We start from the raw sequence: 15,212 nt of genomic DNA, 5'->3' as shown, positions 1-15,212 counted from the left end.
CCTCTTTCTGTCCTATAACATACACATAATACCCATAAATGGCTTTACAAACTGCCCAGTGTTATGTTAGAGTAACTGGCATAGGTGAGTAGACATAAATTTGCACAAAGCGATCATTGGAGTTTAGCTAGGATTGTATATTCTCTCATAACATGACAACATAATCCTGTTCTCTCTAAGCCAGGAATTGTCTTCTGCTGCCCAGACCAGAATCTGGTGATTGACAGAAAGTCAATGAGATGGATTTAGTCTCCATTGGAGGCAACCCCCACCCCCAACCAAGGAGATATCTGGCAATGTCTGGAGACATTTTTGGTCTTCACCTTGTGGGGGGTGGTGCTCCTGGCACTTCTAGGGAGTAGAAGCCAAGGATATTGCTAAACATCAGCCCGCACTGGACAGCCCACACAATAAAGGATTATCTGGCTCAAAATGTCAGTAGTGCTGAGATTGAGAAACTTCAGCCTAGTGGAAGCGAGGTGTTAGACTCTGGGGTGGGCCTTTACCTCTTTGCTGGCTGCCCCCCACCAGCATCGTTCAGCAAATATTGATTACATGCTGGTATTTTGTTGGCCTCTACCACATACCAAAGTTAGCGCTCTGTTAAGTATACTCATAAGATAGTGTCCCTGTCTGTAGAGGGTATAGCCTTTGGGATAGAGGAGCAGGAATACCCTTTCCCATCAAACAATCAAAGCAGGGTATTCAAAAATTTCCTACAGGATCCTACTGGACTCAGAAATGTGTGATCAAGCATAACATTACCAGAACAGTAATCATTGGTTTCAATATACTTGTCTCTGAAATGTTTTTCATTAACAAAATACATATGTCTATTTTGATACCATAATAATATTTTTTTTCTACATTTGGACTGCTATTGTACATGCACAGCCAATGAAAGATAGCTTGACAGATTCTACGATGATCTTTGGACAATGGGTTAGCACACCATTTAATAATGACCTTAGCCACCATGTGATTTATCCTAAATCACGTGGTACGATGCTATCTGCTCTATTCTTTCTTTGTGCCATTTACTCTGTGCAGGTTTGACCCACAATGATTTGCAAAAGCTGTGCATGTCATCTCTCCAGACATGCCACAAAGAAACAAAGGAATAGAATCAGGCTCAGATAAAATCTGAGTTTTATCTAAAATACGAGTTTTATGGTGGTTCTTAACACCTTCAAGGCAAAGGATCAGGAGGTCTGATTGGGAATTGGTGAAAGCCCAGAACCATCTTTGTGGCGAGAGGATCAATTCACAACTGTGTGAATGGGAATTGCAAGAAATGATGACCAGAGATATTTCATGACTTTGGTGAATTTGGAAACAGGGAAGTTCAATTGCTAAAGGATCATGCTGGATATAACTCCAAAGATGTTATAACTGTGTCATAACTATAACTGTGTTATAACCATCCTGCTTGGAGTTTATTTCAGCTAATGGTATCATTTTCATGAATGCATCCTGCAAGCTTTCCTGCTAAACAAGGAATTCACGCACAGATAATAAGAGCTATCAGAGATCAGAGAAGGAAGAAATGGATTCAGCTGACTGAGGTTGGTGTCACGCCTACACTCCTCATCGGTGGGTCTGTGTGCATCTCTATCATCACACTGCATTTGAATTTTTTATTATCCTATTTTTATTCACTGGAGAGTGAGCTCTTTGAGCCCTTCGCTCCTCATTGACTCTTTGCTGCCTGGTTTAATGAGGCACAGTTAAGCTCTAAAATCCTGTTGAGTTGAGTTGAGTTGAGTTGAGTTGAGTTGAGCCAGCATAAGGAAAGATATCTTAAAGAAGATGGGAATGAGTGGCACGTCTGGCGTCAGCAAAATCTCCAGACCCTGTGCATGGGACCCCGCGGACTCAGAACTTGGAAGCCACAGGGAGAGGGTTTCCTATCATCAGGGATGAGGAAGGCAAGACGAGAGCTGAAGGGATGGGGGCGAGGGGCTTTTGCCTGCCTCCATCTGCCCTTCCAGCCGGGGGAGTTTGGGAGTGGGTGGAACAGAGGAATTGTTACACTGGGTCTGGTTTTTGGCCTGTGCAGTTTAGGATTCTGTAACCCACAGAGATCCCAGTGTGGCTACTAGATGTTGTCTTTGGAATCGACATTTGAGAGCAAACGCATCCATTATCCTGTAAAATTCAATACTTGCATTCACTATAACTCAGAATCCAATGCCTGGGTGTATATGCCCCAAATAAATTTCAGTGTATGTGTATCAGAAGACAGGTTTAATAACGTTCATAACAGCACTGTCTGTAAAAGCAAGATTTTGGAATCAATTCAGTTGTCCACTGACAGAAAAATGGATAAATGGGGCAACTTTCCCATATAAATGCAATACTGTGCAATAGTAAAATTTAATAAACCATAGTTAAAATGAAGCAACATAAAAAATATCATGAATATAACTTTGAGTGAAAAAAAACAAGTCCCAGAAGATACCACACCGTGTGATTCCCTTTATACAAAGCTTAAAAACATGTAAAAGAAAATAATATATTATTTAGGCCTTCACACATACGTAGGATAAACCTTTTTAAAAGGCATGAAAATGGAAACACCAAGATCAGGATAGTAGTTACCTTTGAGGGGTTGACTGGGGAGATCACGAGGAAGAAACGCATAGGTAAATACAAACTACTAGTAATTTAAAAAATCTTCTCTGAGTAGGAATTTGGGTCTCCTCTAAATATATATCTCTCCCTACATCATCTTCAAATTCGTGTGTATTTTCTGCCGTTAGATTTTCTTAGAAGCAATAAGAAGCCAAGTTTACTACCTACAATGTGGAGTTGTTCTTTCCTTTATTGATCCTCAAGTAACCATACCATCCTATTAGAAACTGTTCCATGTGCCCTCAGTATTGCTGGATTTGGTGAACCTTTGTTTGTTTGTCAACCTTAAAGTCATGATTGTATATGTTTCATACATTTTCCCCAGTTTCAATCAGGTCAGACAAAATAGATCATTTTTTTTTCAATACTGAAGAAACTTCATTTAATATAACATTTATGTATGGAGTATCGTGCTATTAGAAAAAACGAAGATGCTATATAGGGTGGAAGAATATAAATTTAACATGATCTCTGCTCTCAAAGAATTCACTTGGGGCACCTGGGTGGCTCAGTTGGTTAAGTGGCTGACTCTTGATTTTGGCTCAGGTCATAATCTTGCACTCCGTGTTGAGCCCCATGTAGAGCCCCACGCTGGGTTTCTCTCTCTCTCTCTCTCTCTCTCAAAATTAATAAATAAACTTAAAAAAAAAGAGTTCTCTTGAAGTTCGTAAAGTCTAAGTTGATTATACTATATGTTCCTTTATTCCTTTACACATCTGTGGGGGAAAAAACAACAGCTTCTGCACAGCAAAGGAAACAGTATACAAAGTGAAAGGGGAACCTCTTAAGTGGGAGAAAATATTTGCAAACCAAATATCTCATAAGGCATTAACATCCAAAGTATATAAGGATCTCATACAATTAAATAGCAAAAAACCAAATAACTTGATTTTAAAAGTGGGCAAAGGACTTGAATAGACACTTCTCAAAATAAAACCTACAAATGGTCACCAGTCATCAGGGAATGAGGATCTAACCCACTATGAGATATCACTTCACACCTGTTAGAATGACTAGTATCAAAAAGATAAGAACTGGAGTTCGTGGGTGGTTCAGTCGGTTGAACTTTTGACTCTTGATTTTGGCTCAAGTCATGATGCCAATGTCTTGGGATCAATCTGTTGGGCTCTGTGATGAGCATGGAGCCTACTTAAGATGCTCTCCTGGGGCGCCTGGATGGCTAGTTGGTTGAGCATCCAATTTCAGCTTAGGTCACAATCTCATGGTTTGTGGGTTTGAGCCCCACGACAGGCTCTGCGCTGACAGCCTGGAGCCTGCTTCAGATTCTGCGTCTCCCTCTCTCTCTACCCCTTCCCTGCTCGTGCTCTGTCTCTTTCTCTCTCTCTCTCTCTCAAAAATAAACCAACATTTAAAAAAAAAGTTAAGGGGCACCTGTGTGGCTCAGTCGGTTGAGCATCTGACATCAGCTCAGGTCATGATCTCATGGTTTGTGGGTTCGAGCCTCACATTGCGCTCTGTGCTGATGGCACAGAGTCTGTTTGCAATTCTCTGTCTCTCTCTCTCTCTCTACACCCCCTTCTCTCTCTCTCTCAAAATGAATACATAAACATTTTTTAAAAATTAAAAAGTTCTCTCTCTTTTTCTCTTCCCCTCTCTCCTGCTGGTGCCCATGCTCTCTCTCTCTCTTTCTCTCTCAAAACAACAACAACAACGAGACAAGAAGTAACAAGTATTGATGAGGATGGAGAGGAAAGAGAGCCCTGTGCACTTGATGGTGTGAATGTAAACTGGTACCGTCACTATGGAAAAAAGTGGGGTTCATCAAAAATATTAAAAATGAAGAAAATTTAATAATTAAAAAAATTCTAATTAAAAAATAAAAAATTGATAGAACTATCTTATGAACAGGAATCGCACTTCCGGGTATATATGTAAAGGAAGTGACATCAGTATCTCAAAGAGATATCTGCACTTCCATGTTCAATGTAGCACTTTTCACAACAGCCAAAGCATGGAAACAACCTAAATGCTAAGCGTGTATTGAAAGATGAATGGATGAAGAAAATGTGAGATTTATGTGTGTGTGTACACACACACACACACACACACACACACACAGGAATAGTATCCAGCCTTAAAAAAAAATCCTGCCATTCACAAAAACATAGATGAACTTGGAAGACTTTACCCTAAGTGAAAGAAGCCAGAGACACAAAGACAAACATTGTATGATCTCATTATGTGTGGAATCTGAAATAGTCAAACTCAGGGAAGCAGAGAATGGAATGGTGGTTGTCAGAGGCTAGGAAAGAGAAAAAGAGAGAGGGAATGAGTGTGAGGAATTGGTTCCCGAGATCATGGAGACTGAGAAGTCCCATGATCTGGCATCTATAAGATGGGGATGTAGGAAGTATAAATCAGTCCGAATCCAAAGGCCTGGAAACCAAGGGAGCTGATGGTGTAAATCCCAGTCCAAGGACCGGAGAAGATGAGATCTCCCAGCTCAATCATAGATGCAGGGGATGGTGGGGGCGGATAGTTGGGGGGAGGCAAATGTCTCTTAACTCTGGGTTTTGTTCTAAAAGAGAACATGGGGGGGATGCCTGGGTGACTCAGTCAGTTAAGCATCCGACATAGTCTCCTGGTTCCTGAGTTCAGCCCCGTTGGGGCTCTATGCTGTCATTGCAGACCCTGCTTCGAATGGGGCACCGGGGTGACCCAGTTGGATAAGCTGCCAACTCTTGATTTCGGCTCAGGCGATAATCTCACAGTTTTGTGACTTTGAGCCCCAGTTTGGGCTCCGCACGGACAATTCAGAGCCTGCTTCAGATTCTCCATCTCTCTGCCCCTCCCCTGCTCGCACTCTATCTTTCTAAAAAAATAAATAATATTTTAAAAATAAGAGAAAATAGTATCTAGAACACAATACTGTTTATGTACATCAATAACATGAGATATTTCTCACGAATAAACGTATGCACAAATAGGTGCTCATGTGGAGGAGAGAAGGGTCGTGTGGATAGAGGTAAATATAATAATAAGAAGAAGAACAAGAGAGACAGAGAGCATATTTTGGAATGAGATGGACTTCTACTCAAATCCCTGTTCTAGCACTAATGATCCTTCCTCAAAGGCCCCTTGAGAGGATGAAATGCAGTTAAGTGCAGTAATACGGCGTCTGCTCCAGACAGGATGCTCACCCCTCAGTGCTCCCTGAGCGTGGGCTGGTGCCCTTACTGTCAGCAACGGTAGCTGTGTGGTCATCACCACTGAAAATACCTGAGTCATCAGAATTCTTGTCAGAAGGTGGCATATCTTGCCCAGAAATTAGGTCACGATAAGCTCTGAAGAACTGCTCAGGTAACAGATCATAACTGCTACATATCGCTGCAGAGCAAAGGGGTGAAGACTTAGAAATTCTCCGGGAGATAGTCTTGCATGAAGAAAAAGATCCAAGTTGAGGGAAAATGCAAAAAAAGAAAAGAAAAGCCTCAGTATAAAGAAATGTTGGGGGCTCCCGTCGGCTCAGTCGGTTAAGCATCCAACTCTTGATTTCTGACTCTTGATCTTGGCTCTGGTCATGATCTCACAGTTTGGTACATGAGTTCGAGCCCTGCATCGATCCCCACTGACAGTGGGGAGACTGCTTGGGATTCTTTTTCTCTTCTTCTTCTCTCTCTCTCTCTGCTCCTCCCCAGCATGCTCAATCTCTCTCTCTCTCTCTCTCTCTCTTTCAAAATAAATAAACCACAACAAAAAAAGAAATGTTGGGTGGGAGATTCTTCAAGTCCAATTTTGAGCACTGTGTAATGGAGGCCCTATAGAGAAGTCTAGAGGTTTTCAGGAAGACTATACAACTCACGAATATTTGGGGTAATCAGGTTTCTTGTGGAATCTGTAAAGAGGCTGAGATCTGTGTTCTGAGTGATAAGAAGCCAAAATAGAGGCTGCTTATGTAGACCAAGGACAGCTGACAGGTGACATCCTTACCATAAGGGTGGTGGCCAGTGCCGGAGTCAGGCCCCGGGGTCAGGATGCCCTGGAGGAGGAGTCAGGCAGGGTGTGGAGAAGCTTGGGGCGTTGTCTAGCCGGGCCACCTCTAAAGGAGGCAGTTTTCTGTTCCCAGTATCAAATTCTTCTCTCCCTCCCTCACCCCTGAGCCCTTATCAGATACCTCCCTATTTTACAGACCCATATGACTACCTGCCTTTTATCAAAACCTGCTCTCATAGAGGCTCTAAAATGGCCATCAAACCTTAAATGGCCAATCACATTTCCCTAAGAGGCATTTGCGTTTGTAACAAAAACTGACACCTTCAGAGAAACTTGGAGGGGATTCTCAGCCCGGAGCTTCAGCCATCAGCAAGCAAGAGGAGAGAGACTGTTTAAGAGAGTTGACAGCACCTGACGTCCCTTTTCCTTCCAGCCAGAGTTCCAGAAGAAGGAGGTGCCCCGGTACTACAGGTGAGGACAGGAGCCGGGCCCAAGGAGACATACAATCAGGTTGGAAAATTCATTAAGTATTTACATGAGAATTCAGGTGCCGCACTGCTCAGGGTATGATCACATGGGTCGGAAAGCTCAAGAAGTAGAGCTGGGAGGTCAGATCTAAGATGCTTCTGAGGGGCTGATGTGGTGACACTCTGGCCGTGGGTAAGGAGTCCTGGGGCAGGGGAATGGCTGGAGAAGGCTTGTGGGGATGGTTAGAAAGGAGGGAAGCACAAGTGAGGGCAGATGCCATGGGGTGAGATCACTGGACTGAGTCGTAAAGGATTTTCCCATTTCTTTTTTTTTTTTAATGTTTTATTTATTTCTGAGAGAGAGAGAGACAGCGTGAGCAGGGGAGGGTCAGAGAGAGAGGGAGACACAGAATCTCAAACAGGCTCCAGGCTCTGAGCTGGCGATCGGCACAGAGCCCAATGTGGGGCTCGAACCCATGAACTGTGAGATCATGACCTGAGCCGAAGTCGGACGCTTAACCGACTGAGCCACCCATGCACCCCACTCATTTCTGGGGGTTTAAGTTTTCCAGAAGGGAGAAAGAAGGGGAAACACACTGCATTTCTGGTGGGTTTTTTTTTTTAAGTTTATTTATTTTGAGAGAGAGCGAGAGAGCATGAGTGGGATAGGGGCAGGGAGAGAGGGAGAGAGAGAATCTGAAGCAGGCTTCATGCTCAGTGCAGAGTCTGACACAGGGCTTGAACTCACAAATCGTGAGATCATGACTTAAGCCAAGATCAAGAGTTGGCTGCTTAACTAACTGAGCCACCCAGGCGCCTGGCATTTCCTTTTTTTTAAAAAAAAATTTTTTATTAAAACTTGTTTTAATGTTTATTTATTTTTGAAAGAGAGACAGTGTGAGTGGTGGGGTTACAGAGAGAGAGAGGGAGACAAAAAATCCAAAACAAGCTCTAGGCTCTGAGCTGTCAGCACAGAACCCAACGTGGAGCTCAAACCCACAAACCTCGAGATCAGGACCTAAGCCGAAGTCGGATACTTGACTGACTAAGCCACCCAGGCGCTCCCCCACCCTCTGCATTTCTATTCTTAACTGGAACTTTGGAGGATAGCGACCCAGAAGGTGGTTGGTGAATCCACCCACTGTTCTGTGCGAAGCTCTGAGCTCTGGGGGCAGGGAACCCAATGTCAACCTCACGAGGCCTCGCACCAGTGTCTGTCATCAGGGAGTGAGCAGAATAAAGGCCCTGGGTAGACCCTGAGGACATGAAGAGGTATTTTCCTCAACTGAGGCTTCCAGGGCCAGCTGGAAGGTGGGGAGGGGGGAGGCTGGGAGGGGGTTGTCAACAGGAGCCCGAAGGTCGCCTGCCACCATCTGGTCCTATGTGGCTTCCTTGGGCCACAGAGGACACAGGTTCTGCTCAGCGTGCCTTGTCTGCAGAGGCTGCCTGGGTCACCGCCGGGCTGCACTTACCCAGCCTGGCTCCTGCTGTTTCCAGCCCCCCATCTTCAGGAATTAGGAGTGGGTTCTAGAAGCAGCAAGGGCTCCCAGGACTCAGAGGGGAGCACTGGCCACCTTCTCTCCCTCCTCCCCACCCCACGCCAGGGCACCTGCATCGTTCTGTCGCTGCTGCAAGCAGGTGCATCATGTGGGCTCTGGCGGCCCTTCTGCTCCTGGGTGAGTCCTCAGTGCGTCAACAGCGGCAGAAGCACTTTGGCTGTGGGGGTGGGTGTGTGTGTGTGTGTGTGTGTGTGTGTGTGTTGGAGAAGAGTCCTCCATTCCAAACAATAGTCCGTTGTCTATTTCAGGAGGATGAAGAGGAAGGGGCTTTCTGGGGGCTGGGGAAACTAAAAGCAGAAGAAAATCAGGGCTTGAGACCCATGGAATATTTTCTACGGTCAAGAGGTCCCTTGCTTTCCTCTCATCTCAACATTCTTTTTCTTCTTCCTTCTTTGATTCCTGTTTCGCAGTTCCGAGCGGCGCGCAAGCTGGTAAGTCTTCCACATCCCTCTGCCCAATTTTCCACACCTGCCACACCAATTCCTCCCCCCCAAAGGGAGCTGCTTGGGTACTCCCCACTTCCCAGAGATGCAGTGTGGGACAGCGTCTCTTCCCGCGCCTCCTCAGTCCCTGTGACTCAGTTTGCCTCCGAGCACTGAGAAATGGGTATAGATCATGGGACTGATAGTTTGGAGCCTGTTGAGTAACGTGGGTTGGGTCCCAGAAGCGGGAGTTTTCTGATTTGCCAACCCCAGATCACATTTTGGGCACCCCTCCTTGATTCTCTTCTCCACCTTGCCCCCTCCCCCATGCCCCCCTCCCCCAGCTACTCTGGAGAAGCCCGTATTGTCTCTACACCCGCCCTGGACCACAGTCTTCAAGGGGGAGCGGGTAACCCTGCGGTGTGATGGGTACCACCCTCTGCTCCTGGAGCTCCGTCCCGTCAGCACTCTCTGGTACCTGGGCCACCTGCTTCTGCCCTCTCACAAGAAAAGCATTGAGGTGCAGACCCCAGGCGTGTATCGATGCCAGACTCGGGGAGCGCCGGTCAGTGACCCCATCCACCTCTCTGTGTCCAACGGTGAGTGTTTGAACTCGGTGAGTGTTTGAACCCGAGGGCAGGGACGGTGCGCATCTCTGCTGGCCAGGCTGGCCCTCCTGTGGGAGAGGACAACAGGCCACCCCCCTTGGGGCAGGAAATGGGGGGCGGTCTTGAGTCTCCGGAGCACAAGCAGGGCTCTGGGGGGCACTATGGGAGATGTGGCATGGCTTGCCTGGCCCCAAATGTCGCCGCCCCCCTCTGCCACAATGGGAGGCAAATACACATTTGTGTTTGTTTATGAGACTAGCTCAGAAGGGCAGAGGCTCTGAGGACCTGGAATACTGGACGCGGACCTTTGGGGGTGGGGTCAGCCAGGAAGAGGGCAGAGCAGAGGCGAGAAAGTGAGGGTCCTATGCAGCTGGGAGAACGGCTCCTCACTGAGCAGCACGAAAGCTTCTCTGTGCTTCTCAGCAGTAACATCATTGGATCGGCCTCTTTGGTTCTTGTGAGGATGAGAAGTGAAGATGACTCGTTGTTAAGGGGGGAGAAAGCAGCAGTTGAACAAAGCATTTACAAGTTTATTGCAGACATACCCGTGTGTACATAGGGGTCAGTTCAGAACCTGACTTCCTGGGGATACTCAAAGGGTTATGAAGCAGGGAGAGAAAACAGCAGTAATTTGTTCTTTAGGACACAGGATCGGCTACTTTGTATTCGAAATTCAAATATCATCACTTAGCATTTACATACATTTCATGTCCATGCTCTGTGGTTTGTGGCTTGGAGATTGATAATACAGATAAAATACTGGGCCCGAGAGAAGGTAATTAATTACTGCCCGTGGGATAGAATAGCATAGCGGCCGTGGCTGTTGCTCCAGAATCCTTTCTCAAAGCAAAACTCCTAAAATGGCATCCAGAACATGTTAGGGCTATATGAGCGTTAGCTGTGATGATGATGATGGTGATGATGATGGTGGTGATCCATAAATACAGGGTATGGTGGCAGGTACCTAAGGCTGTCCTGTGGGGTTGGAGAAGTTTTCTGGAGGAGAAAAGGTCTAAGCCCAGACCTATAGGACAAGTAGTTCTCAACTAAAACAGGTGTGTGTGTGTGTGTGTGTGTGTGTGTGTGTGTGTGTGTGTGTGTTGGGCGGTGTGGGGGAGGGGGGCTTCTTGACAGGTACAAAGGCTCAGTTCTCCCAACATACATGCTGGGTGTGGATGGACTTAGCCTGCATTAGAGGTGGCAGATGGGACAGTGAAGGAGATACTGGGCAAGGGACGATATCGAGATGGTGGTGCCAGAAAGGTAAGCAGGGGCCAGGTCAGGAAGGCCCCCAAGGTATCCTGAGGAGTGAAAACTTGACTCTGATGGCCGTTACTCTTTGATGAGGCTGGACCAAGTACCAGCCACCTCTGCCTTCCTAATCTCTAATGAAAGGCTTGTCCTGGTCTTTCCTCCCCCTCCCCCTCCAATGCGTCCGGTTCTGAGGGTGCCTGACACTTAGGGAGCAGGGAGGGAGCTGGCGAGGAAGCGAAGGAGGGCCATGTGTGGGGAGGGGCGCAGGGAGGCAAGGAGGGAGGTGGAGAAGAATGGGAGACCCCCGGGGCTGGATTTCTCCTGGAATCAGGCCTGTCTGCGGGGACCGTCGCAGACTGGCTGATCCTGCAAGTGCCCTACGCCGCGGTGTTCGAGGGCGAGCCGCTGGTCATGCGCTGCCGCGGCTGGTACGACAAGATGGTGTACAAGCTTCACTACTACCACGACGGCAAGGCGGTGCGCTACTTCCACTCCAGCGCCAACTACACGGTGCCGCAGGCGCGCGCCGGCGACAGCGGCCGCTACCAGTGCTCCGGCACCATGCGCATCCCGGTGGAGAGCGCGCCCATGTTCTCCGCCAAGGTGGCCGTGACCGTGCAAGGTGGGGCGACCCGGGGCCCAGGAGGGAGGCGAACGGGCGGGGGGAGTTCTGGGACGGGAACCGGGCGGGGCAGGGAGGGCGGAGGTCCGGTGGCTGCCACGCAGCGGATTTCTACCCCCCACCCCCCACCCCGGGCAGGCCCGCTTTCGCCTCTCCTCCGTAGAGAAGGCGCCCCCTAGGCACAGCCTGCGTGGGGCGGCTGTCACGTCCCTCCGGCTCGCTCCGGTTTCTCCGAGTGGGGATTCCATGTAGGGGGTACCTCTGTCCACTGCCCCAGCCAGAAGGCGCGGCAGTCGTAGGGGTCGCGGTGGGAGGGGGGCGCGTCCACCCCCTCTAGGCCGCGGGATCCGAATCGGGGGTCACCGGGATGTGACAGGAAGCGTCTGGCCGGGTCCCGTCCCCTTACAAGCTTTCCCGGTCCCTCGGGGGCTTTCCTCCCTCCCTCCGCGCGCATACAGCCTCCTCCCGCCCCCTCCCCGCGGGAAGCCCGAAGGACAGAGGGGCCGCGGGGCCGCGGACATGGGGACCTCGTCCCCTGGGGCCCCTGCGCCGGCCCGCCGTGCACGCTCAGCCGCTGGATCCCTTCTCCGCAGAGCTGTTCCCGGCGCCGGTGCTGAGGGTGACCGGNCGCCCGCCTGCACCCGCAAAAGCGCGACACGCCGCTGCAGTTCGCCTTCTACAAGTACAGTCGCCCCGTGCGCCGCTTCGACTGGGGCGCCGAGTACACGGTCCCCGAGGCCGAGGTCGAGGAGCTCGAGTCGTTCTGGTGCGAGGCCGCTACCGCCACGCGGAGCGTTCGGAAACGCAGCCCCTGGCTCCAGCTCCCGGGCCGCGGTGAGTGACCGCACCCTCGGGGGACNTCCCCTGTTCTGCCCTCTCCACTCCCATCTCCTTTCTCCTTCCTCTCCACCCAGTCTGCATCCCCGCCTCCCCAGCCCTCCCTCCTTCCTCTTCAAGCCTCTCCACCCTCCTCACTACTACCTTCCTCCCTCCGTCTTCTCCACTCCACGCCCTCAGCCTTCCCTCCCTACACCCCTCCGGCCCGCGTGCCCCCCCTGCGCACACGCNACCTCCGTCCCGAACGTCACCTCCTCGCGGCTGCAGTACCCCGCGCGCAGCGCCCCCGCGGCCGGGCCCCCGGCCTGCGCCCCTCCGACGCCCTGGGAACAATCCGCTGCCCTCAGACCCGACGTGGACCTTCTGCTCCGAGAAATGCAGCTGCTCAAAGGCCTCCTGAGCCGGGTGGTCCTGGAATTAAAGGAGCCACAGGCCTTTCCGGAGCGCGGGGCCCCCGCCTCGCATGCTGCTGTGAGCCCGGGGACGCAGGGGACCGCCCCGGCGGAGAGCTGAGGGCCGGGGCGCTACTGCCCCCTCTCGGGCTTCAGTCTCCCTTCTCGCCTGCTTGCCACCCGCAGAGTGGCAAGTCGCCAAGCCGGCTCTGCTGGTCTCTGCTGGCCTGCGTCGGTCTGGCGATGCTTTCCAAGAAGCACCATAAAGTGTGGTGGCCGATGATTTCAGTGTCGCGCATGTCTGAGCAGTTTGTCATCACAAGGCCGTTGCTCTGAGCCTCTCCTTCCCCTCACACGACCTCCCTCCCGTTACTCTCTACTCTGGAGCTTATGTTTGGAAGTAAATTCAGTCACCCTTAGCTTTTCATACATGCCCACCCCGTATCTATTTCAGCACAAGCACTGTTATTTTGGTACTTAAGGTCACTGAGATAATGAGCCCTCTGAACCGTTCAGGTTCAAGTTGTAATTATTCATAATGAATTTAATGTTGATTTTAAAAAGGCTTTCAGTCCCATTTCTGATGAGTTTATGCCCCAAAGTCCCAGGTTCTAATTAGTTTTAATGTTTATTTTTGAGAGAGAGACAGAATGTGAGCAGGGGAGGGGCAGGGAGAGGCAGGCCCAGAATCAGAAACAGGCTCCAGGCTCTGAGTTGTCAGCACAGAGCCTAACTCACCAAGCGTAAGATCATGACCTGAACCGGAGTTAGATGCTTAACGGACTGAGCCACGCAGACGCCTCTATTCTATTTAGTTTAAGAAGGAAAGGGACATGTGTGGCCCCCATTCCAGGCTATAAGGGTCACAATTCTAGGAGATTCACCCAGATGCTCCCCCTGCCTATGTAGCTGGACACACTGATGGGCTCCCGTAGCGGCGTAGCAGGCAGGCCACGCTCACTGTAGCCATAACTTAAACAAGTGGTATTATTTGCATCCAGAAATTTCTTTGGAGGAAGTTTAAGACGAATCCTTAAGAATGCAAAATTCTAGTTTTTACTTTTTTTTTTTTTTTTACTTCCCTAAGAGCCACTCCAACCCTAACCTGATCAGATCCAAATGCCACCCTGAGTGGTGATTTGACTGTTGCTTGAAGGAAGAAAGCAAGAGACCATATGATCATCTCAGCAATATCTCATGAGTCCTCCATCGGCCTGCTGGAGTCATTTGTCCTCTGCAGGGCTGGTGTGACTTCTTCCCAGAAGGTCCTTGAGTGCATACCTTACGACATTGAAGGGGCGCTGTTGAAGGATCGGGACTGGTAGCAACTCTACCCTCCCATCTCTTACTTCTACTTGACCTTTCCCTTTCTTTTTGAGTGATTAACCAACTTGCCTCATCATACTCTTCTTAGTATTATGCCTCACCGTATTATCACAAGGTCACTAAAATTATAAGTGCTCTCTGAAACACAATGGAAATCCAGAAGAAATCTGAATCTTTAAGAGGAAAAAGAATTCAAGAGGAGATGTGAAAAAGAGTGAGAGTAGGGTGTGTAGGCTGTGGAAAGAATGCCATGGAGACCCGAAAGGCGTGTTCGTAGAGCTGCAACTAATTCAGAGTGGTTGGAGAATCGTGTGTGTTTCTGTGCGGGGAGGTGAATTCGGGGGGCGAGGTGCCAGGAGTAGAACATGGAGAAGTCAAAGGGCATCAGAAGGTGAAAGTCTTGTTAAGAAGTCCTTCAGTCTGGGGCCCGTGGGTGGCTCAGTCAGTTAAGCATCCGACTTTGGCTCAGGTCATGTTTTCACAGTTTGTGGGCTTGAGCCCCACATCGAGGTCTGTGCTGATGGCTCAGAGCCTGTTTCAGATTCTGTGTCTCCCTCTCTCTCTCTCTCTGTCCCTCCCCACTCATTCTCTGTCTCTCAAAAACTGGATAAATGCTAAAAAAAAAAAAAAAAGTCCTTCAGCCTATGGGCTATTTGGGATGGGTATTTGGAAGCATTCTTTACTGAAAGCATCCATAAGCCTTATTGGAGGAGATGCCAATTTGAATATTTTTTTTAACATTTATTTTTGAGACAGAGAGAGACAGAGCATGAGTAGGAGAGGGGCAGAGAGAGGGGGAGACACAGAATCTGAAGGAGGCTCTGGGGCTCCGAGCTGTGAGCACAGAGCCCGATGCAGGGCTCAGATTCACGAACCGCAAGATCATGACCTGAGCCAAAGTCAGACACTTAACCCACTAAGCCACCCGGGCGCCCCTAGGAGATGCCAATTTAAAATTAGAAATGAAGAAACACTTAAACTGACCTCAGTGGACATGTGCTCATTTCTGAGAAGTCACGTCCAGGCCCCTAACTCCAGTACTGGGTTCTGGTTTACAAGAATCTTTGTGGCTCCGACTTCCAGCTCTCTCAAGCAGCTCATTTCTCTTCCCAGAACTCGACTCCCAGCAGGACCTCC

General features: G+C 49.2%; 1 protein-coding gene across 1 annotated transcript; it reads left to right on the top strand.

The window, feature by feature from the left end:
- The first annotated feature begins 5,787 nt into the window (after positions 1-5,787).
- FCRLB (Fc receptor like B) lies at positions 5,788-13,032 on the top strand. Its single transcript, XM_077760011.1, is given in 8 exon segments — positions 5,788-5,814; positions 7,022-7,059; positions 8,879-9,045; positions 9,381-9,635; positions 11,254-11,520; positions 12,114-12,147; positions 12,149-12,465; positions 12,581-13,032. Coding segments are annotated over 8 exon segments (1,395 nt in total). The 3' UTR covers positions 12,871-13,032.
- The last annotated feature ends 2,180 nt before the right edge of the window (positions 13,033-15,212 follow it).

The sequence above is a fragment of the Crocuta crocuta genome, unplaced genomic scaffold (genome assembly GCF_008692635.1).
Source record: "Crocuta crocuta isolate KB4526 unplaced genomic scaffold, BGI_CrCroc_1.0 scaffold133, whole genome shotgun sequence".
Taxonomy (NCBI): Eukaryota; Metazoa; Chordata; class Mammalia; order Carnivora; family Hyaenidae; genus Crocuta; species Crocuta crocuta.
This window is presented reverse-complemented; position numbering and strand designations above follow the sequence as displayed.